The 23,987-nt window shown below is 41.5% G+C and overlaps 1 protein-coding gene across 15 annotated transcripts in view; it reads left to right on the top strand.

Annotated features, from left to right (window-relative positions):
• The window catches only part of Macf1 (microtubule actin crosslinking factor 1), a 436,027-nt gene that overhangs the window by 220,309 nt on the left and 191,731 nt on the right, over positions 1–23,987 (top strand). For 8 of the 15 annotated variants that reach the window (XM_045149527.1, XM_045149521.1, XM_045149523.1 and 5 more), the window contains exons 18-29: positions 424–585; positions 3,378–3,482; positions 5,233–5,328; positions 7,428–7,553; positions 9,776–9,781; positions 10,712–10,864; positions 13,341–13,495; positions 17,763–17,889; positions 18,582–18,765; positions 19,149–19,318; positions 19,887–20,065; positions 21,190–21,328. In XM_045149527.1, the coding sequence (XP_045005462.1) occupies positions 424–585; positions 3,378–3,482; positions 5,233–5,328; positions 7,428–7,553; positions 9,776–9,781; positions 10,712–10,864; positions 13,341–13,495; positions 17,763–17,889; positions 18,582–18,765; positions 19,149–19,318; positions 19,887–20,065; positions 21,190–21,328 (1,602 nt within the window). The remainder of the gene's footprint in view (positions 1–423; positions 586–3,377; positions 3,483–5,232; positions 5,329–7,427; positions 7,554–9,775; positions 9,782–10,711; positions 10,865–13,340; positions 13,496–17,762; positions 17,890–18,581; positions 18,766–19,148; positions 19,319–19,886; positions 20,066–21,189; positions 21,329–23,987) is intronic. The other 7 variants (XM_045149529.1, XM_045149530.1, XM_045149528.1 and 4 more) reach the window with 1 other exon arrangement.

Raw genomic sequence — 23,987 nt, 5'->3', positions numbered from 1 at the left:
GGGATTAAAGGTGTGTGCCACCACGCCCCGCTTTCTTTTGGTTTTCTGATTATTAAGTTATGTCAGTGGCACAGTAAATAATATAACTTAATAATCAGAAAACCAACAACAACAACAAAAAAGCCACACCATGACCTTTCTGATAATCAAGTATGCTATCTTCTTTGAATAAAATGTCTGATGTGCTGGTTTGTTTGTTTTTTTTAATATTTATTTGCAAGCAAAGAGATAGAGAGAGAATGGGTGTGCCAGGGCCTCTAGCCATTGCAAACAAACTCCAGATACATGTGCCACTTTTTGGATCTGGCTTTACATGGACACTGGGGAATCAAGCCTGGGTCATTAGGCTTTAGAGGCAGGTGCCTTAACTGCTAAGCCATTTCTCTAGCCCTGTTCTAATGTTTTAACACTTGTTTTGTCTAGGAGACGTCTAGCTTCCGGATGAGGCACCTTCAGAGCCTGCATAAATTTGTTTCCAGAGCCACAGCTGAATTGATCTGGTTGAATGAGAAGGAAGAAGAAGAGCTAGCATATGACTGGAGTGATAATAATCCCAATATTTCAGCCAAGAAAAACTACTTTTCTGTGAGTCTAGCTCTGCAGGTCTGCCATACTTATTTTATGGCAGCAGCAGGAGACAGAGTGCTTAGAGTTACACTCTAGTCAATAGAAATAGAGACTCTGCTCAGTGCATCTTTGCATGTGAGAATCAAAATTGGAGAGAGAACCTGTAGAACCCTAGAATTAAGTTATTTAGAAAGGCAGTGTTTTGGGTAAGTAGAATAGCAGTCTAGAAGTTGAGTCATTTCAGAAAAAACATAGCTCCGTGGTTAAGAGTTTTTAGTGAGACAAACTAAATTTAACTTTTTGTTGATTTTTTTTTTCAAGGGAGGGTTTCACTCACCCAGGCTGACCTGGAATGTACTATGTAATCTCAGGCTAGCCTCAAACTCACAGTGATCCTCCTGTGTCAGCCTCCCAAGTGCTGGGATTTAAGGTGTGTACCACCACACTCAGTTTTAAATTCTTATTTTTCCATCTAGTTAGTACCTTTACAACTTTGGGCAAGTCATTTATCCCTACTGGACCTCTGTAAATATGGGATAATAGCCACTTCAAAAGTTTTTATAAAAGATTGAGTAAGACTTAATAAGCTAATCTAGGCAAAGCATTTTATAGAAGAGTTAGTATCATTTAACTGGGTTGTACTTGACTTCCCACAAATTTTTGAACTGTTATTAATTCATTTAATAACATTTTGGTCATCAATTTCTTTTTTTATGAGGGGTGGTTTCAGAGTCTTAGGGTAGTCTTGAACTCACAGAGATCCTTCTACCTCTGCCTCCCAAGTGCTGGGATTAAAGGTATGTGCTACCATACCTGGCTTTGTTTATCAATTCCTTAGTATGTAAATGGAAAGGAAAATTCAGTGATAGACAATGAGTCAGTGCCTCTTATCTTTTGCAGTGAAAGATGTAGGTAAGTATGTATGGGTTATTTTTCTCCTTTTGGTAATTCTGTTCTTTTATAAATCCTCTAAAAAAAGTTTTTTCAGCCAGGCGTGGTGGCACACACTTTTAATCTCAGCACTTGGGAGGCAGAGGTAGGTGAATCACCATGAGTTCAAGGCCACCCTGAGACAACATAGTGAAGTCCAGGTCAGTCTGGGCTAGAGTGGAACTCTACCTCGAAAAACAAAAACAAAACAAAGCAAAAAGTTTTTTCCTCTAATATTCATTTGAGTTGCTTTAGTTCCATTAATTTATAATTCTTAAAAAATATGAGTTGGAGAATGGAGTTGTGAAGGGGAAAGTGAGGGGGAGAGAATTATCATGGTTTATGTCTATAATTATGGAAGCTGTCAATAATAATAAAAAAAAAATAGCTGGGCATGGTGGTGCACGCCTTTAATCCCAGCACTTGGGAGGCAGAGGTAGGAGGATCGCCGTGAGTTCGAGGCCACCCTGAGAATACATAGTGAATTCCAGGTCAGCCTGACCCAGAGTGAGACCCTACCTTAAGAAAAAAAAAAAAAAAATAAGCACCGGTGGTGATGGTGCTATACACTTTTAATCCCAACACTTGGGAGGCAGAGGTAGGAAGATCACTGTGAGTTCAAGGCTAGCTTGAGACTATATAGTGAATTCCAAGTCAGCCTGGGCTTGAGTAAGACCCTACCTCAAAAAAACCAAAATGGAAAAAAAAAAAAAAAAAGAACCATAGACTGGAGAAATGGCTTAGCATGTAAGGCACTTGCCTTCGAAGCCTAAGGACTCAAGTTCAGTTCCTTAGGACCCACGGAAAGCCAGATGTACAAGGTGGCACATGCATGTGGAATTTGTTTGCAGTGGCTGGAGGCCCTGGCATGCCTGTTTTCTCTCTCTCTCCACCACTCTATCTGGCCCCCCTCAAATAAAAATAAAATATTTAAAAAACATATGAACCTTGCCAGCCATATTGGTGCATACCATTAATCCCAGCACTTGAAAGGCTGAGGTAGGAGGATGGCTGTGAGTTTAAGGCCAGCCTGAGACTACATAGTGAATTCCAGGTCAGCCTGGGCTAGCACAAGATCCTACCTCAAAAAACAATCAGGAGTGAGGAGATGGCTTAGCAGTTAAGGAACTTGCAGTTAAGGAACTTGTGAAGCCTAAGGACCAGGTTTAATTACCCAGAATCCATATAAGCCAGATGCACATGGTAGCACATGCATCTGAAATTCATTGGCAGTGGCTGGAGGCCCTGGTGTGCCCATTATCTCTCTATCTGCCTCTTTCTCTCTCTCAAATAAATAAATAAATAAAATAATACAAACAAACAAAAAGTGAACTTATGATTGGAGAAGGATATAACAATTCCAAATTGAAAAAGAAAGAATGGCTACTATAATACTATAAACCATCTGTGAGAACTGAAATAGGGCTATGATAGGCATAAAAAGAAAGTGCAATGGAAACCTGAAAGAAAAGGTTAAATGTGATAGTAAAATTTCACAGAAAAGCTGGCATTTAAATTGGGTCTTGTAATATTAATAAAATTTTGAGTCACAGCAAAGCTAGCCAGCCAGTCAGTGATTCTGTTTTTACTAGTATGGTGGTGATACAAAGTCTGCACTCCAGCCAGGTGTTCCTTCCAGTGCTCATTTTGTGTCTCCGTCTCTATTCAGAACTGGCACAGGATCCATGGCCTTTGTGAATCATTCCCCTTGATTACAGCATTTTGCCCTCTTCTGAAATTGTCTACCTTGTGTGATTTATATATTTGGCATCAATTCTGTGATATAGGCTCCTTAAAGTAGGGCAGAAAATACTGAGTTTTTACTGTTGCTTCCGCTCCCTTCGTAGCATTTACTCTATAAACTTGAATTCAATTCACAGGAGTTGACAATGGAGCTGGAAGAGAAGCAGGATGTATTTCGGTCTCTACAAGATACAGCAGAACTGCTCTCACTTGAGAACCACCCAGCCAAGCAGACAGTGGAGGTTTGTGACTTAAAAATATATGAAGGTCGGGCTGGAGGGATGGCTTAGCAGTTAAGGCATTTGCAAAGCCAAAGGACCCAAATTTGATTCCCCAGGACTCATGTAAGCCAGATACACAAGGGGGATGCATGTGTCTAGAGTTTGTTTGCAGTGGCTGGAGCACCCATTCTCTCTCTCTTTCCCTCTCAAATAAATAAATAAAATATTTAAAAATATGAAGGTCAAATGCTGAGAAGGTGTTGTTATACAAAAATACTCAAATTTAACTGGGAATTATAATGCACACCTTTAATCCCAGTACTCAGGAGGCTGAGGTAGGTGGATCACCATGAGTTCAGGGTCATTCTGGGCTCCAGAGTGAGTTCCAGGTCATCTTGAGCTTCATTGATATCCTTCCTCATAAAACCAAAACCAGCTGTGAGTGGTTGAGCATTCTGGAGGCAGAGGTAGGAAGATCACTGTGAGTTCAAGGACAGCCTGGGACTTCAGAGTAGTCCCTACCTCAAAAAAACAAAAGAAAACTAAAATAATACCCCTCCTACCTACTCACGCAAATTGGAGACTCTTCTGCTGAAAGGCTGGAGGAAGCCTCAGGAATCATTTGTCTTGGATCACCTCCCGTTGCATTTCAGACTATTCTGTAGTCCTCAAAAGCCTGAGAACAGTTTATTTTTTAACATTTTATTTATTTATTTGAGAGATGGGAGGCAGATATATAGAGAGAGAGTAAGAGAGACAGAGAGAATGGGCATGCCAGGGCTTCTAGCCACTGCAGATGAACTCCAGACGCATGTGCCACTTTGTGCATCTTTCTTTATATAGGTCCTGGGGAATCTAACCTGGGTCCTTTGGCTTTGCAGGCAAGTGCCTTCACCGGTAGGCCATGTCTTCAGCCCCCTGAAAACAGTTTTAATAGTCTCCAGAATACTAAGAGTAATATTATGAGAGGCAGTGGCCAGGCATGGTGTCTTACGCCTTTCATCCGAGCACTCAGGAGGAAGAGGTAGGAGGATTGCTATGAGTTCAAGGCTACCCTGAGAATACATAGTGAATTCCAGGTCAGCCTGGGCTAGAGCAAGACCTTACCTTGGGGAAAAAAATAAAATTAAATTAAAAAGCGAGAGAGATAGAGAGAGAGAGAGACAATGACTTCTGAACTTATGGGAGAAAGGGACTTGGCTAATATTTTTTCAGTAACTGTCTAGACACACCCTGGCTCTTGGCATAGTGCTATTACCCAGAGAGAAACAGAAGAGTCCAGGAGAAACCATTAGTGTCTATGTTTTTCTAGCCAGGTTATTTAATTAGAAATGAGTATAGATCAAACTCTTCTGGATAACCCCTGTAGCAAAAACCATAGTGGATAAAAAGTAAGGTTCTTAGGCCAGAGAGCCTACAAAGGACACAGGTTCAACTCCCCAGGACTCACATCAGCCAGCTGCACAAGGTGGTGCATGTGTCCAGAGTTCGTTTGCAGTGTCTGGAGGCCCTGATGTGCCCATTCTCTCTCTGTGTCTCTTTCTCTCTCCCTTCCTCTCTTTCTTAAATAAATAAATAAATAAGTAAGTAAGTAAATAAATAAATAAATGTAAGCTTGCTGGTGGGAGGTTGACACAGACGCCAGTCACAAATCTTTATGGCACTTCTTGGCCTTCACCTTTGGTTAGCAGAATTGCTCTACGTAGACGTACTGCATATGTTTTGAGTCTGTAACCTCATGCACTTATGCACATGTTCTTGATGGTTATAGGCATACAGTGCTGCTGTCCAATCCCAGTTACAGTGGATGAAACAACTGTGCTTGTGTGTTGAACAACATGTGAAGGAGAATACAGCTTATTTTCAGGTATGTTGGGCCATGTGTGTGTGCTATTTGTGTATATCTATGATGTGAATACAGTTAAAAATATATTTATGTTAATTATTTTTTACTATATATAAACTGCATCTAAGTACTTAGTTGTGTAAGGTAGTAATCATTACTGAGTTCTGTTTGGTTTGATCTCTGCTGAGTGGTTCTTATCACATGGTTCTCTTCTTCTTGGTTATATACATGGCTGCAGGCATTTACCAACAGGAAGGGGACTGGCTGATCACAAATGGCATCACTCATATGTGTGACAGTTGGCTGGAATGACTGACAGCATGAGAGGCCATAAGTCTCTAGCATTCAATAGCCTTTTTTACAAAGTTATAGCAAGAGAATAATTCTACATGCAAAAACATTTTCTGCTTCTGTCACACTGACTGGGGTGCCATTGTTCAAAGCAAGTAACATGATCATGCCCAGAGGAGACATCGACTCTACTTCTTTTTTAAAATATTCATTTATTTATTTGAGAGAGAGAGAGAGAGAAAGAGGTAAACAGAGAATGTGCATGCCAGGGCCTTTTGCTGCTATAAATGAACTCTAGATTCATGTACCACCTTGTGCATCTGGCTTTATGTGGATCCTGGGGAATTGAACCAGGGTCCTTTGGCTTTTTAGGCAAAGTGCCTTAACCACTAAGCCATCCCTACAGTCCCCTACTTCTTTTTGGGTTTTCAAAGTAGGGTCTCCATCTAACCCATGCTGACCTGGAATTCACTATGTAGTCTCAGGTTGGCCTCGAACTCATGGAGATCCTTCTGCCTCTGCCTCCCAAGTGCTGGGATTAAAGGCCTGTGCCACCATTCCCAGCCTGGCTTCTTTTTTAAGAACTTTGTTTTTTAAATTATTTATTTGACAGAGAGAAAGAGAGAATGAGCATACCACACCAGGGCCTCCAGCCACTGCAGACGAACTCCCAGATGTGTGTGTCCCTTGTGCATCTGGCTAACGTGGGTCTGAGGAATCGAACCTGGATCCTTTGTCTTTTCAGGCAAACGCCTTAACCACTAAGCCATCCCTCCAGTCGTCCCCCCCCCCCCTTTTTTTTTTCTCAATAGAGAGACAGACACAGAGAGTGAGTATGGGCATTTGCCAGGAACTCTTGCAGCTGCATAAGAACTCCATGCACATGTACCACTTTGTGCATCGGATTCTCCATGGGTACTGGGAAATGAACCCAGGCTGTCAGATTTTGCAAGCAAGCACTTTTAACTGCTGAACCATCTCTCTAGCCCAATGGACTCCACTTTTTTTTGTTGTTGTTGTTGAGATAAGGTCTCACTCTACCCCAGGCTAACCTGGAATTCACTGTGGAATCTCAAGTTGGCCTACAACTCACAGCGATTCTCCTAACTTCTGCTTCCCCAGTGCTAGTGCTGGGATTAAAGGCATGAAGGGAGCTGTAAAATATGAGACCCCCCGTCCCCAGTGTCTCACAACATTAAAAACGCTGCTTGTTTTTAGGTGAGAGTGGAGGATAAAATAAACAACTGCCTTTGTTTTCACTGTAAATTGGTTATATTTAAATCAATGCAATAAACTACTTAGCCTCTAGAAATTTCATGAATTAGAACTCATAGCTACATGCTGTCACTAGTCAGAAGCTATGAGAAAAAAAAGCAGTGATTTCTAAGGAGTAAAATGGACTGACTTATTTGCAACGTCTAACATTTTATTGCTGTGGCTTTTTCAACTCTCTGGTTCATACTTTTAAAAAAATTTAAAAATTAATTAATTTATTTGCAAGCAGAGATAGAGAGACAGAGGGAAGAGAGAGGGATAGAGAGAAAGAATGTGCATGCCAAGGCATCTAGCCACTGTAAATGAACTCCAGATGCATGTTCCACCCTCTGCATCTGGCTTTATGTAGGTAGTGAAAAATGAAACCTGGATGTCAGGGTCTATAGGCAAACGCCTAAACCGCTGAGCCATCTCTCCAGCCCAGTGTGTACTTTTGTAACTAGCACCAGTCCAAGAGATTATAATCAGCTTGGTACAGTGAGAGACCTTCTTAGTTAACTTCTCATTGTTCTGACATAATGAACACAAACTACCCTTTCCTTATGTTCCCACAGTTCTTCAGTGATGCCCGAGACCTGGAGTCATTCTTGAGGAACCTCCAAGATTCCATCAAAAGAAAATACACCTGTGATCATAACACCAGCTTATCCCGCCTTGAGGACCTGCTGCAGGACTCCATGGTGGGTGTTGCTTCAGTGGGGATGCTTGCTTCTGACCAAAAGTAAACGGTGTCAGCTGCTGCTGTTTATATCCTTGAAAGCTCCAAGACAGTGGGTCATTCTTACATTCTCACATTCCAATAGTCTAAGTTTTGTTAGTTCTCTTTAGTATTTTCTTTCCTTAAGACGTTGCTAGTAATATTTCCTTAGGTACCTTTAACAAAGACCAAGTTATCTCACCCTGAGCCACATAGTACCTCATAATTTATTTGCATCATCTGTATTTTTTTTAGGTGAATTTTACTCTAGTCCAGGATGACCTGGAATAACTATGTAGTCTCAAGGTGGCCTTGAGCGCCTGGTGATCCTCCTACTTCTGCCTCCCAAGTGTAGGGATTAAAGGTGTGCACCACGCCTGGTTGCATCATCTGTATTTTAACGAAATAGAGTCAAGAAAGAGTTATAGAGCATGAAAAACAGGGCTGAAAGGGATTAGGTGACACCAAATTTGTTTTTGGTCCCTTATGAGAAAGAGAAGAAAAAAGAGGAAGAGAAAGATCCTAAGTCAGATTCTCTTTCTTGGTTATTTCTTCTGGCAACAAGAAAAACTTGATTTTAATTAAAGCCAACATGAAAATCTTATTTAGATGTAATGCGGTATTTATCCAGTTTATGTGATAATACTAAATTTAAAGAGTAGTTTAACAAATTTCAGTATTTAATCCAAATCAATTTTATATTCATTTTCTCCAGTGAGTTACTCCTTCAGGAGTGCTAGTTGTAAAATTAGTAATATGACTACTTACATTTACTGAATATATTATGCAGAGTTGATAAGACAAGGCTCAAGTTGCATTTAACAAAGAAATGTGTGTGCAACAGGAAAATTAAGTTTGTTGTATGAGAGGCTAGGAGAGTTTCACATCTCAGTAGATTCTAAATAAGAGAAGCAGAATAACCCAGTTTTCTTTCTTTTTATTTTTTCCCTTCCTCCCTCCCTCCCTCTCTCTCTCTCTCTCTCTCTCTCTTTCTTTCTTCCTCTCTCTCTCTCTTTTATTTTTGTGGGCGATTTAACAATTTGCAGTGCTTGGCTGTATGTCAGGAACTACACTGCCAGCCCAGTTTATAGATTCAGTTTTTTTACATGAGATGGGGGGGTGGCGGAGAGAATATGGGCATGCCAAGGCCTCCAGCTGCTGCAAACAAACTCCAGACGCATGTACCACCTTGTGCATCTGGCTTAACATAGGTCCTGGGGAATTAAACCTGGGTTCTTTGGCTTTGCAGGCAAACACTTTAAACCACTAAGCCATCTCTCCAGTCCCCAAGTTTTATTTTTATTTTCTTTTTAAAATAATTTCAATGACTGGGTATGGTGACACATGCCTTTATTCCCAGCATTGGGGAGGCCGAGGTAGGAGGATCACTGTGAGTTTGAGGCCAGCCTGAGACTATATAGTGAATTCCAAGTCATCCTGGGCTAGAGTGAGACTCTACCTCAAAAACAAAATAAAACAAATAAATAAATAGCTGGACATGGTGGCGCATACCTTTAATCCCAGCATTCAGTAGGCAGAGGTAGGAGGATCTCTGTGAATACAAGGCCACCCTGAGACTAAGTAGTGAATTCTAGGTCAGCATGGGCCAGAGTGAGACTTCGGAAAACAAAACAAAACAAATAAATAAATACATAATTTCAGTGCTTTACTTGGGAAAATGTAATGTTGATTAAATTGGAATGAAAGATAAAAATCTGACTTTCCAGTTATTATCTTTAAAATGTCTCTCAGAGGTACGTCCAAGTGTGAAGGAGGGCTAGATACGTTCTCCTTCCTCCCACAGAATACCTTCTTGTCTTAGGGTAACTCCTCTGCAATTGTCATATCTTCTCTTCTCGAGGGTCGCTGCTCTGTTCCCTCCTCTCCAGGTCAGGGGCATCGGGTTGGCGCCGTCATCGGGGCATGGAGTCACCTGGTTCTGCTCCTCAGCTTGTCCATCAGGTTCGGGAGCATCTGTCCTGGCTTCTGGTTCTTTTCAGAACTTACCACGCTGAGCACTTGGTCTCTACAGCTTGAGATGTTTGGCTGTGGGTTAGACAGAAATTGTCATCTTTATTAAAGGAAACTGAATTGGGTAGATCAGCTCTCAAGTACAGACATGTGGCTGTCTCCCTGATGTATTCCATTCCTTTCTTAACTAATCAGTTAAAGTTGTATTTCTTCCAATCATGCTCCCTGGGACAGGCACAGGTAGTTTGTTTAAGAATTTCTTTTTTCTTTACTTGCATATTCTTAATTCTTTAATGGCATTTCTAAACATTATTAACTTTTTACTCTCATCACATCCCCAACCATCCTAAGAAAGCCCTCTTCTGGGAATTTTTATGTCTCATAATGGGCTTGAAATAGCCTGGCTAATAGATAAAGGTTATTACTTTCTTTCTGATAGTATTGGTAGTAAGTTACTACCAGTTTTGTTTGAAAATTCATTAGCTTTTAGGTAATTGGGTTTGCAGAGATATGAATATTTCAACTTTGCATGATACTTCATTCAACCAACCAAATCTACATGAATACAGCATGGCAAAAATAAATCTTAAATCATTTATCATGATACCTTCACCAACAGTATTTGTGGGTTATTGGCTGAAGAGCTAAGATCTTTTTCTTTAAAGCTTAACCCAGTTAAAGGAAGTAAAATATTTGGAATGGAACTTGGGAGATACACTCATTTTTTTAAATAAATTAACTGTAGCCGCTCCTAAGCAGACAGGGAAAAGCTGATTTCTTTCATTTTGAAATTGAATAATAATAATGGTACAGTTATTATTATTTGTAACTTCCATGTTCTCTGATATCCCTTATTACATATCTGCATTCCGCAGTTGGGTGTTTGTTTTTGTTTTATTTTTGTTTGTTTGCATGTGGCTTTATTGCTCATTGGCACAAGGGAAAAGCTGCAAACTTAAATTACAGCAGCACTTGGTAAAAGACAAGATCAGTCTCTCCTTTTTTTCTTTGTCCTTATCTAAATCTTATCTTGAGATGTCTCCACCAAGGATCCCTACTTAACTGAGAAATAACATTCTCTGAGGGATTGGAGCATTGAATTTTTATTGTTGCCTTAGTGACTCAGAATGCCACCATTAATGTCTTTTTGTTTTTCTTCTCTTTTTGTAGGATGAAAAGGAACAGCTTATACAGTCTAAAAGTTCGGTTGCCAGTCTTGTTGGGAGATCAAAAACTGTTGTTCAGCTCAAGCCACGCAGTCCAGACCACATGTTAAAAAGTACCATTTCTGTGAAGGCCATCTGTGACTACAGGCAGATTGAGGTGAGAAGTAAAGGGGTACCTCTGGGAAGTCCTCAAAGGTTCAGTCTTGACCTGCTTCTTGCCTCAGCTTTGTAAGTGTGTCTAGAGTAGGATTTTAGGATACTATGGAGACAGCCTTGTCTTGCCATCCCCACTTGTCCCCACAGCAGGTAGGGTTACCAAGTCAACACTAACTTGTAAATTCCCTAAAATACACTTCTTTCTCTCTCTGCTGTTACTACCCCTAGGTTTCATAAGTATCTTTTATTTGGACTGTTATTGCAGCCATCACATTTGTGTGTGTGTGTGTGTGTGTGTGTGTGTGTGTGTGTGTGTGTAATTTTATTTATTTATTTGAGAGAGAAAGAAGTAGACACAGAGAGAGTGAGTATGGGCATGCCAGGCTTCCTTCCACTGCAAATGAATTCCAGGTGCATGCACCACTGCATGTGGCTGTATGTGGGTACTGAGGAATGAAATTCGGGTCCTTAGGCTTTGCATACAAGCACCTTAACCACCGAGCCATCTCTCCAGCATATATGTGAGTTTATTTATATTTATTCAAATATAAATATTTGGATATATATATATTTAGATATTTTTTAAATTATTAGTTTTATTTATTTATGTTTTTGTTTTTTGAGGTAGGGTTTCACTCTAGCCCAGGCTGACCTCAAACTCACTATGTAGTCTCAGGGTAGCTTCGAATTCTGCGCAGTCTTCTTACCTCTACCTTCCAAGTGCTGGGATTAAAGGCGTGCACTACCGTGCCTGGCTTTTTTATTTTTTGAGGCAGTGCCTCACTTTAGCCACAGACTGACCTAGATAGAACTCACTTGGTAGCCCAGGCTGCCCACCAAACTCACATGGTGCTCTGGTGATCCTTGTACATCAGCCTCCCAAGTGCTAGGATTAAAGGTGTGTGCCACCATCCCTGGCATCATTTAGTCTATTTTTTTTTTTTTTTTTTTTTTGGTTTTTCGAGGTAGGGTCTCACTCTGGTCCAGGCTGACCTGGAATTAACTCTGTAGTCTCAGGGTGGCCTTGAACTCATGGCGATCCTCCTACCTCTGCCTCCCAAGTGCTAGGATTAAAGGCATGCGCCACCACGCCCGGCTTTAGTCTATTTTTTACCCTATCACCAGCACAATCTTTTAAACAACAATACATTCCCATGTTTAAGTCCTATAGAAACCCCTCATAACTCTTGGGAGAGTCTTAACTCCTTATTGTAGTTTTAAGCTCCTGAATAATATGCCCCCCCCCTCTTTCTTTCTTTCTTTCTTTCTTTTTTTTTTTTTTTTTTGGTTTTTCGAGGTAGGGTCTTGCTCTAGCCCATGCTGACCTGGAATTCAGTCCTCCTACCTCTGCCTCCAGAGTGCTAGGATTAGAGTAATGTGCCACCACACCCAGTGTTGAATAATATGTCTTTATTTCTAAGCAAGGTTGGGTCATGTCCTTTGCAACTTACATTTTTTTTGGGGGGGGCGGGTTTCGAGGTAGGGTCTCATTCTAGCCCAGGCTGACCTGGAATTCACTATGGAGTCTCAGGGTGGTCTCAAACTCACAGCGATCCTCCTACCTCTGCCTCCCGAGTGCTGGGATTAAAGGCGTGCGCCACAACGCCTGGTTTGTAACTTACATATTTTATACTATCCTGTTACCCTAACCTCACCACCAAATATGTGGAATGTAGAGCATGTTTGTTTGATTAACACTGATGCCTTTTGTGATGTAGCTGTTATATAGTTCAAATCCAGGCACTGGTAACACTGATGCCTTTTGTGATGTAGCTGTTATATAGTTCAAATCCAGGCACTGGTAAAAATTTGTTGTAGAAAAGTATGAATAAAGCCAGGAATGGTGGCATTTGGCTGTAATTTCACACCTGGACTGCTGAGGCATAGTCTCACTTCAAGTTCAAGGCTAGCCTGGGCTATGTAGTATAAAAATCAAAAGGAAAGAATAACAATAGTACTATGCTTTTCTGTACCTTATGTTCCCATCTCTAACATAATAGTGATGTTGATTATTTGTTTTTAAAATGGTTAAACATTTTCAGGAGTCTGGTTAGAAAGGAGAGGAAATAACACAAAAGCAAAGCTGTGATCCATACCCCATCAATTCTTACATAGTAGTCTCTAATTTAAAGATTTCACTTGCTAGTCATAGCTCTCACATACCAAGTTACTTGACATGCAACAGACTTTTCTTTTTCTTTTGAGGTAAGGTCTCACTCACTAAGTAATAGCAGATCCATCCATCTTTCCTGTTTCCACTCCTGCCTTTTTTTTTTTTTTTTTTAAAGAAACAGGTACTGAATACGCTGCAAAGGATAGTGGACAGTAACAAAAGACTGCTTTAAAAGCGGATGTTTTCAAGCACTTCATTTTCTTAGGTGTTTCATTGTTAGGATCAGGCACCAGGTAATAATATAGTAATATAACAGGTTATTGGTTTCTCTGTTCACAATAATTTGTCACTTTGTCTCTTTCAGATCACTATTTGCAGAAATGATGAGTGTGTGCTAGAAGATAATTCTCAGCGGACCAAATGGAAGGTGATCAGCCCCACAGGGAATGAGGCAATGGTGCCATCTGTTTGCTTCCTTATTCCTGCCCCCAATAAGGAGGCCATCGAGATGGCCAGCAGGTAACTGCTCAACTGCTACTCAATACTGCCTCCGCTGCTCTTAGTCCTGGGTAGGCTGATAGTGGAATGGACCTGTATTTGTGATTTACTTACTTACTTACTTATTTTTTTTTTTAATTTATTTATTTTATCCTCGAGGTAGGGTCTCACTCTAACCCAGGCTCACCTGGAATTCAAGGCATGCACCACCATGTTTGACTCACATTTGTGATTTTTAAAAAATCGATTTTACTTATTTATTTGAGGGGGAGGTAGGAGAAAGAGAGGAAGAGGCAGATGTAGAAAGAATAATGGGCATACCAGGGCTTCCAGCCACTACAAATGAACTCCAGATGCATGTGCCACCTTGTGCATCTGGCTTACATAGGTACTGGGGAATTGAATCTGGGACTTTAGGCTTCACAGGCAAGTGCCTTAACCACTAAGCCATCTCTCCAGCCCCCATTTTTAATTTTCTTGATCATAGGGACCAGGCTGTAAATGTCCCACTAGGAGTATCAAATGTCACTGCCACCTAAGTAGATTTTCAATAAATCCTCACTAATTTGAAATATATTCAGTGGTATTTCTTTCTTTTTTCTTTTTTCCCCAAGGTAGAGTCTGGCTATAGTCCATGCTGATCTATTCACTATGTAGTCTCAGGGTGGCCTCAAACTCATGGCAATACTTCTACCTCCACCACCCAAGTGCTTGGATTAAAGGCATGTCCCACTACACCTGGCTGTTTTGTTTTATTTTTTAACTTTGAAAATTAGGTATTAACTTTTGTAAATTTTCTTCCCTCCATCTATTAAGTTCTTACTATAGGGAATCAACATTGGGCTTCTTCACACTTGCATACATGCATTTTTCCTTGAACCACCTTCCCAAACTAACTGTGACTTGTAAAATAGATTTTGGGGGCTCATGTGTCCATTCTCTCTCTCTCTCTCTCTCTCTCTCTCTCTTTTTTTTTTCTCAAGGTAGAGTCTCTCACACAGGCTGGCCTGGAACTCACTCTGTAGTCCCAGGCTGGCCTCAGTCTCATAGGAATTATCTGCCTCCAGAGTGCTGGGATTAAAGGTGTTGGTGTGCTTATTCTTATTCCTTGTTCCTTATTCCTTATTCCCCCTCCGCAAATAAGTAAAAAGTTATTATTTATTTATTTTGGTTTTTTGAGGCAGGGTCTTGCTGTAGCACAGAGTGGCCTCAAACTCATGGCAATCCTCCTACCTCTGCCTCCCTGAGTACTGAGATTAAAGGCGTGTGCCACTATGCCCAGACATTGTTTTTATTTTGTTATAATGTTTTTATTGATTTATTTGAGACAGAGAGAGAGAGAGAGAATGGGTGCACCAGGATCTCTAGCCACTGCAAATGAACTCCAGACACATGTGCCACCATGTGTACCTAGCTTACATGGCATCTGGAAAATCAAAAAAATGGGTCCATAGGCTTTGCAGGCAAGCACCATAACTGCTAAGCCATCTCTCCAACCAATTATTTTATTTTTGAGAGACACAGAGAGAATGGGCACGCCAGGGCCTTTAAGCTGCTGTGAATGAATTTTTTTTTTTTTTTTTTAGTTTTGCAAGATGTCTCACTTTAGCTCAGGCTGACCTGGAACTTGCTATATGGTCTCAGGGTGGCCTCAAACTCACGGTGGTCCTCCTACCTCTGCCTTCCAAGTGCTGGGATTAAAGGCGTGCGCCACCATGCCCGGCTTGTGAATGAAATTTAGATGCATACACCCCCTTTTGTGCATGTGCTTTAAATTACATGCTTGCATCACTGTGCATCTGGCTATGGGACCTGGAGATTTGAACATGCATTTTTAAGCTTTGCAGACAAGCGCCTTAAATGCTAAGCTCTATAAAAATATTTTTTAAATAATAAATGAAATATTTTTATGTTATTATTACATGGGTGCTGAGCTGTCTGGTACACTGTAGGATCATTGTTAAGTGCTCATGCTTTAGCTCTCTGAATTCATCCTCCTCTGTGCTCCTTACTTGAACCCAGCTTTGGTCACTCTGCTTTTATTCTTGCTCTTTACACTCCTGCCTCCTTTAGGTGGTTTCATGGTTAACACTCACACCCTTCCTTCATTTGGTTCATCTTGACATCCTTGTATACTGCCATCCCCACTCACTTCCTGCCACTTCATCTCCTTTATTCATCTTCGTTTTTCTTTTTCAAAATCTATTATTTAGGGCTGGAGAGGTGGCTTAGCGGTTAAGCGCTTGCCTATGAAGCCTAAGGACCCTGGTTTGAGGCTCAGTTCCCCAGGACCCACGTTAGCCAGATGCACAAGGGTCGCACGCGTCTGGAGTTCGTTTGCAGTGGCTGGAAGCCCTGGCGTGCCTATTCTCTCTCTCTCTCTCTGCCTCTTTGTCTGTCGCTTTCAAATAAATAAAAATAAAAACAAAAAATTGTTTTTAATCTGTTCTTGATTTATTTAAGAGTAAGAGAATCTGGGCATGGTGGCCCACACCTTTAATCCCAGCACTTGAGAGGTAGAGGTATGAGGATCACTGAGAGTTCAAAGCCACCCTGAGACTCCATAGTGAATTCCAGGTCAGCCTGAGCTAGAGTGAAACCCTACCTCGAAAAAACAAAAAGGGAGAGAGAAAGAGAGAATGGGTATTCCAGGGCATCCAGCCACTGCAAACAAACTCCAGATGCATATGCCACCTTGTTGTATGTCTGGTTTATGTGGGTCCTGGTGAATCAACCTGGGATCCTTTGGCTTTGTAGGCAAAAGCCTTAGCTGCTAAGCCATCTCTCCAGCCCATCATCTTAATTTTTCTTTTTTTCCGAGGTAGGGGGGGGTTTTACTGTAGCCTAAGCTGACCTTGTATTCACTAGGTAGTCTCAGGGTGGCCTTAAACTCATGGCAATCCTCCTACCTCTGCCTCCCGAGTGCTGGGATTAAACATGTGTGCCACCATGCCTGGCTTTTTCTTGGTAGGGTCTCGCTGTAGCCTAGGCTGGTCTGGAATCATCTTCATTTTTCCTTAGCACATCTCATATCACCTAGAACATTATATTTGTTTATTATTTCTTTTTTATTAGAGATTTTCTTTTTTTCTAAGTCTTAATCCTATACATGGTAGGTTTTTTGAGGAGCAAGGGTTTGGTTTTTTGAGGTACAGTATAGCCCATGCTGACATGGAATTCACTGTGTAGTCTCAAGCTGGCCTCAAACTCACGACAATCCTCTTATGCATTCTAGGCCAGCCTGAGACTAATTCCAGGTCAGCCTGGGCTAGAGAAAGACTGTGCCTCGATAAACTAAAAAAAAAAAAGATAAAATTTACCTGTTGCGTATTTTGCAATGAAGGTGGCCTGCGACACTAAACCCAGCTCCAGCTTAACAATTTTTTTAAAATTTGTTTTGCTTTATTTGAGAGAGAGAGAGAGAATGGGCATGCCAGAGCCTCCAACCACTGCAAATAAACTCCAGATCCTTGCTTCATCTTGTATATCTGTTTTACGTGGTCCTGGGGAATTGAACCTCGGTCCTTTGGCTTTGCAGGCAAATGCCTTAACTGCTAAGGCATATCTTCAGCCCTCAGCTTAACAATTTAGTTTTGGTTTTTCAAGGTTGGGTCTCACTCTAGCTCAGGCTATCCTGGAATTCACTATGTAGTCTCAGGGTGGCCTTGAGCTCTCAAGGATACTCCTACCTCTGCCTCCTAAGTGCTGGGATTCAAGGCATGCACTACCCATGCCCGGCAGCTTAACAATTTTACATGAGGTTATTTGATCTATTTTTTAATACATTTTTTGTTTTCTGGCTCCCTATAACCATATTACCTTCTGGTAGCATTTGTACCGTTGCAAAGTATGTACCGAAGGGCTGGAGAGATGGCTCAGTGGCTAATGCATTTGCTGCAAAACCCAACCACTTGAGTTTGATTCCCCAGTCCCCATATAAAGCCAGATGTACAAAGTAGCACATGCGTCTGGAGTTCGTTTGCAGTGGTTAAGGCCCTGACACACCTATTCTCTCTCCGTCTGTCTCTTTTCTGCTGGTAAATAAATAAATAAATAAATAATACAACTATTTTAAAACATAACATACTGAAGTAATCTACATAATGCCACAGTAAGTCCAAGCTAAAGAGCTCAGTTGACTTAGTTTTAAAGATCCTCATGTTGTCAGTACTAGTTGTCGTTCTCTGCTTAGCGTACACAACTCCACTCAGGCAGTCCTGCCCTCCTGGAGTGTCTCTGATGTAGCACTCTACTGCAGTGTTCTAGTCAGACTGTCTATTGTTTCTAGGGTGGAACAGTCTTACCAGAAAGTGATGGCCCTTTGGCACCAGCTACATATTAATACCAAAAGCCTCATCTCCTGGAACTATTTACGGAAGGACCTTGACTTTGTACAGACCTGGAACTTAGAAAAGGTAATTGGGAAACTGTTACCTCAGAGTGACATCCCTGTTGGCACGCTTTTTCAGTAGGAACTCTTTTTATTATCAAGACTTCTCCCTAGTCAAATAAGGTAAAGTGGATTCTGGATTACTGTTTCAATAGGAGTAGGGACCTAAGAGCCTTAGCCACTAGAATTAGCAGCTTGGGTGGTTAAAGAAACCCCTTATGATCCGGGCATGGTGGTGTATACCTTTAATCCCAGCACTCTGGAGTCAGAGCATCTTAGGTAAATGATGGAATTTTCACTGCAGAACAAGCATCATCTTTTTATAAGAGTACAGAGTAGGTGAATACTGATGAACTAGTAGTTACTAAGAACTATGTCCAGGCTAGGCCTGGTGACATAGCCTTGTAATCTCAGTATTCTGGAGGCTGAGGCAGGAGGATCACATATTCAAGGCATGGGCTACATAGCAAAACTGTGTCCAAAATACAACCAACCAACCAAGCAGAAAAGTAATGTCAAGTGACGCTCAAAGTGTACTTCTGAGCTGCTGGTAATACTTGTTGATCTGAATGCTTTTTGCATGGGTGTATGTGGTTTGTGAAAATCACCCCTTTCAATTATAATTTGCATACTTTTGTATATATGTCTGGTTCAGTAAGAAGGGGACGGGAAGTATTATGCTCCTATTATATTGAAATTTTTTGTGATTCTCTCTAGCTTCGATCCTCAGCAGTAGGGGAGTGCCACCAGATTATGAAGAACCTCCAGGCCCACTATGAAGACTTTCTGCAGGATAGTCGTGACTCTACACTCTTCTCAGTGGCTGATCGCCTGCGCTTGGAAGAGGAAGTGGAAACTTGTAAAGCACACTTCCAGCACCTGATGAAATCCATGGAGAATGGTGTGTGCATTACGCAGATGGAGGGAGAATGGTGGAAGGAGAGCTGTAAAGTATGCATGTAGACTCTTCATGTAAACTAGAAAGTAATACCACCTTGAAATAGAAAAGTTCTTATAGAGACAGTCTCAACTTGTGAAAACTAATGTTTTGTCTGTTATTAGTAGTTAACCTGTCACATTTTCTTGTGAATGTAAAGTGTCCTCAAAGTCAATATCTAATGCAGAAACTTTAGGATTTGTCAAAAAGTTCCCTAACACCTTGCTTTCATCAGTGGGTTATCTGGTCTGCTGGAGCCATTGATGCCCAGTCTGAAATGGAGTGCTGTGGTCCTTAGCTTTATTGATCTCTGTGGAGCTTAGTGGCCTGTGCTTGTGTATTTACAGAGGATAAAGAGGAGACCGTGGCCAAGGTATACATCTCAGAGCTGAAGAATATCCGACTACGCCTGGAAGAGTGTGAACAGAGACTGGTCAAACGAATCCAGTCTCCAGCCAGCTCTAGAACTGACAGAGATGCCCGGCAAGACATTGCACTAAGGATTGCAGAGCAGGAGGTAAGCCCTAGTAGGAAAGCAGTTGCTGCTGAAAGTGTACATGCTTTAAAATGAATTAGGTAGCAGAAGTGTATGGATCCAGCCAGGCGTTGTGGTGCACACCTTTAATCCCAGCACTTGGGAGGCAGAGGTAGGAGGATCTCCGTGAGTTCGAGGCCACCCTGAGACTACATGGTGAATTCCAGGTCAGCCTGGACTAGAGTGAATCCCTGCCTTGGGGGAAAAAAAAAAAAGCCAAAAGAAAAACAAGCCAGGCATGGTGGTGTACACTGAGGAGGCAGAGGTAGGAGGGTTGCCAAGAATCCAAGACCACCCTGAAGCTACATAGTGAATTCCAGATCAGCCTGAGCTAGAGTGAGACCCTACCTCAAAAAAAAAAATAAAAAATAAAAAATAAATGTAGGGATCCTAAGAAGTAAGGTAATAGACTCACAACAGTCTTACTGAGAATTCATCCCTGAACCCTAGAAATATAGTATTCAATTAATTTCTAACATTTTCTTATTAAGGACTTGTAACTTTTTTGTTCAATTCTGTCCATCTTTGTTTTGCTTCCTATTCCTGATAGCATACCCAAGAGGATTTGCAGCATCTGAGATCTGACCTGGATACTGTTTCCATGAAATGCAATGCTTTTCTCCAGCAATCTCCATCTGGTTCAAGTGTCCCAACTCTGCGCTCAGAGCTGACCCTGCTGGTGGAGAAGATGGACCAAGTCTATGGTCTTTCTACTGTGTATTTGAATAAGTGAGTGAGCTGAAGTTTAGGGTCCAAAGGGCAGTGTTTTCTATTAAGATAAAAAAGGGACCCCTGGGCATGGTGGCACATGCCTTTAATCTTAGCACTCTTGAGGCAAAGGTAGGATCACTGTGAGTTCAAGGCCACCCTGAGACTACCTAGATAATTCTAGGTCAGCCTGGGTTAGAGTGAGACCCTACCTCAAAAAACAAAACAAAAGCCGGGCGTGGTGGCGCACGCCTTTAATCCCAGCACTCGGGAGGCAGAGGTAGGAGGATCTCCGAGAGTTTGAGGCCACCCTGAGACTACATAGTGAATTCCAGGTCAGCCTGAGCCAGAGTGAGACCCTACCTCGAAAAACCAAAAAAAAAATAAAAATAAAAAAAACAAAACAAAACAAAACAAGAATGAGCTTACATCAAGACTATTTCTTACTTCATTTCTTTTTGATTAGATACAGATAAAAATAACGAGTAAAGGTAGTAAAAGGTGGGAGGACTAAACAGTTATATATTCTCGGCTAAACTAAGTACCTGTGTTTGAGGGTCTTCCCCTTCTTATCTATCACCTTAAGTAATGACAGCGTTTAGATGTTGTGCTGTCAGGTGGGTTTCTGTACTCGGGCCTTCTGCCTGTGAGTCTGCTTCATGTGGCATGTCCCAGTGCCACTTAAAATTTCACTTTGAGTTGGCTTAAATTGACAGCATATGTTTCAAACTTTTTCAGTTTTAGAAAGCCCTGCCATTTAATGATGGTAAAATTGATTTGGGCATTTGCATAGTGTGAACTTGTCTACTGTATTCCAAGCACATAATCCATGTTTTAAAATTCATGTGTTGGGCTGGAGAGATGGCTTAGCGGTTAAGTGCTTGCCTGTGAAGCCTAAGGACCCTGGTTCGAGGCTCGATTCCCCAGGACCCACGTTAGCCAGATGCACCAGGGGGTGGGGGGGAGAGTACACACATCTGGTGTTTGTTTGCAGTGGCTGCAAGCCCTGGCACGCCCATTCTCTTTCTCTCTATCTCTATCTGCCTCTTTCTCTGTCACTCTCAAATAAATAAATAAAAATGAACAAATTTTTTTTTTTTCTTAATTCATGTGTTCATGAGAGAAAGTGGTTTTTCTCCTCACAGATTGAAGACAATTGATGTGATCATACGTAGCATACAGGATGCTGAACTCTTGGTCAAAGGTTATGAAATCAAGCTGAGTCAAGAAGAAGCAGTACCAGCAGATGTCTCAGCTCTGGAGTCTCACCGGACCATGCTACGGGTTGGTTGCTCTGTTTTCCTAGAAGGTTGATTTACCATATTCAGAGCTTTGTGTTAGCAGAGAAATGCAACTTGGCTGGCATTTGAAGTAAGAAGAATATTGTTTTTAATATATTTTAAAATGTCATAGAAGGAGGGACTGAGAAATATATCTAGGTAAAAGGGGATAAGACTCTGTAATTCAAAATTTCTTCCTTTCCTCCTGTCAAATTAAGACTTAATTGAATATAACCAATGACTATGATGTAAATTTGCAAAATGCTTCCTGTGACCTCATTTGACTCTCACATGCTACTATGTGAGATGGACTGGAGAGAGATTTTCACTCCGTTGACAGATGAGAAAAAACAGTGCTCATAGCTTATAAGTTATGGAGCCAGGCTTCAAATACAAGTTCTTTGCACATTTCTCCATATGCTATCCCTCTCTCTAGCTTCCCAGTGTACATCAGTAAAGCAGAGACATGAACAGTAGGAACATTTCTTTTTGTTCTGTTTTCTAGCCGAGGCTAACCTGGAATTCACCATGTAGTCTCAGGGTTGCCATAAATTCATGGCAATCCTCCTACCTCTGCCTCCTGAGTGCTGGGATTAAAGATGTGACATTTCTTACTCATTGTAGAACTCAGTTACTGAGTTTCAGATATACTGTATCCTTGTTGCCTATCCTTTTTATTAGCAAGGAAAATATTTTTTTTAATATTTTTTGTTCATTTTTATTTATTTGAGAGTGACAGAGACAGAAAGAGGCAGAGAGAGAGAGAATGGGTGCGCCAGGGCTTCCAGCCACTGCAAACGAACTCTAGACGCGTGCGCCCCCTTGTGCATCTGGCTAACGTGGGTCCTGGAGAATCTCGAGCCTCGAACCGGGGTCCTTAGGCTTCACAGGCAAGCACTTAACTGCTAAGCCATCTCTCCAGCCAAAATATTTTTTAATTAATTTTTTAAATATTTTATTTTTATTTATTTGAGAGAGAGAAATAGGCAGAGGAGAGAGAGAGAGAGAGAGAGAGAGAGAGAAAGAATAGGGGCACCAGGTCCTCCTCCAGCCACTGCCAACAAACTGCAGATGTGTTTGCCTCCTTGTGTATGTGGCTTATGTGGATCCTGGGGAATTGAACCTGGGTCTTTTGGCTTTGCAGGCAAGCACCTGAACCTCTAAGCTATCTCTCCAGCCCTAATTCATTTTTTTATTGACTACTTCCATAATTATAAACAATAACCCATGGTAATTCCCTCCCTCCCTCCACTTTCCCCTTTGCAACTGTATTCTCCATCATACACCTTCCCCCTCTCAATCAGTCTTTTTTTTTATGTCATCATATTTTCTTCCTATGATGTTGGTCTTATGTAGGTAGTGTCAGGTATTGTGAGGTCATGGATATCCAGGCCATTTTGTGTCTGGAAGAACATGTTGTAAGGAATCTTATCCTTCCTTTGGCTCTTACATTCTTTTTTATTTTTTTAATATTTCTTTTTATTTATTTATTAGAGACAAAGGGAGAAAGAGAGTGTGTATGTATATGTGTGAGAATGGGCATGCCAGGACCTCTAGCCACTGCAAATGAACTCCAGAGGCATGAGCCACCATATGCATCTGGCTTATGTGGGACCTGGAGAATCAAACTTGGGTCCTTAAGCTTTGCAGGCATGTGTCTTAATCACTAAACCATCTCTTCAGCCCGGCTCTTACATTCTTTCTGCCCCCTCTTCCACAATGGACCCTGAGCCTTGGAAGGTGTGATAGAGATATATCAGTGTTGAGCACTCCACTATCACTTCTTCTCAGCACCATGGTGCCTTCTGAGTCATCCCAAAGTCACTGCCATCTGAAAAGAGAAGAATCTCTAACCAGAAGTGAAAGTAACATTAATATGTGGGTACAAACATTAAGAGAAGTACTTACCAGGCAGTTAGGTGAGCATAGTATATTCACTTAGCCAGACAACAGCAGACATTACACCCCTAGGGCTCATAACTACTCCTGTTTTAAGTTTTCAGTATCAGGGATGTATTCCCTCCCATGGAGCAGGTTTTCAGTCCAATTAGAGGGCAGTTGGTTTCCACCATGAGAGACATGCCACTATTGTACCCATTGGCACATTTGGCCTGGCTGGCCAAATTTAAGGCTTGCAGTGTCCACTGTTGATTATCTTCACTGGTGATTTCTTTCTCTCCTATTGAACTGCATGGAGCATAGCTTTTTCCAGCTTTCTGTCAGCTGGTTTATATGGAGGAGGTTTTTAGCTCAGCTCCAGCAGGATTTCTCAGTGACCTTGCAGCCCAAGTATGTGGAGTCTTCAGCAATAGGGTCTTATCATCTATTCTTGGTGGGAAGCCAAGGGTCTTGGCAATGGCCTGTAATATTTTGGAGGCATTGGTGACCTCCCTGGCCAACAACGCACTGGAAGGTATCCCATCCCTGGCACTGAAAATTTTCTAGTCACAATCTATAGTTCTGGGCGTTTCTTTGTCCAAACAATGGGTTTCTATATGACTTATCCATACCCTCTTAGATTTTGATTAGCCCTCCCCCCACCTTTTCTTTACTCATTCGCTTCCCCTGACCTCATTTAGGCCTTTCTACCCCCATAATCTATTAAGTCCCCTCCCCATTTCTATTCCCTTTATATCTGCTTTCTAGCTTACTGACCTGTACTG

Source organism: Jaculus jaculus, chromosome 5 (genome assembly GCF_020740685.1).
Source record: "Jaculus jaculus isolate mJacJac1 chromosome 5, mJacJac1.mat.Y.cur, whole genome shotgun sequence".
NCBI classification, from domain to species: Eukaryota; Metazoa; Chordata; class Mammalia; order Rodentia; family Dipodidae; genus Jaculus; species Jaculus jaculus.
The sequence above is the reverse complement of the archived record's forward strand: the minus strand, read 5'-3'. Positions and strand labels throughout refer to the sequence as shown.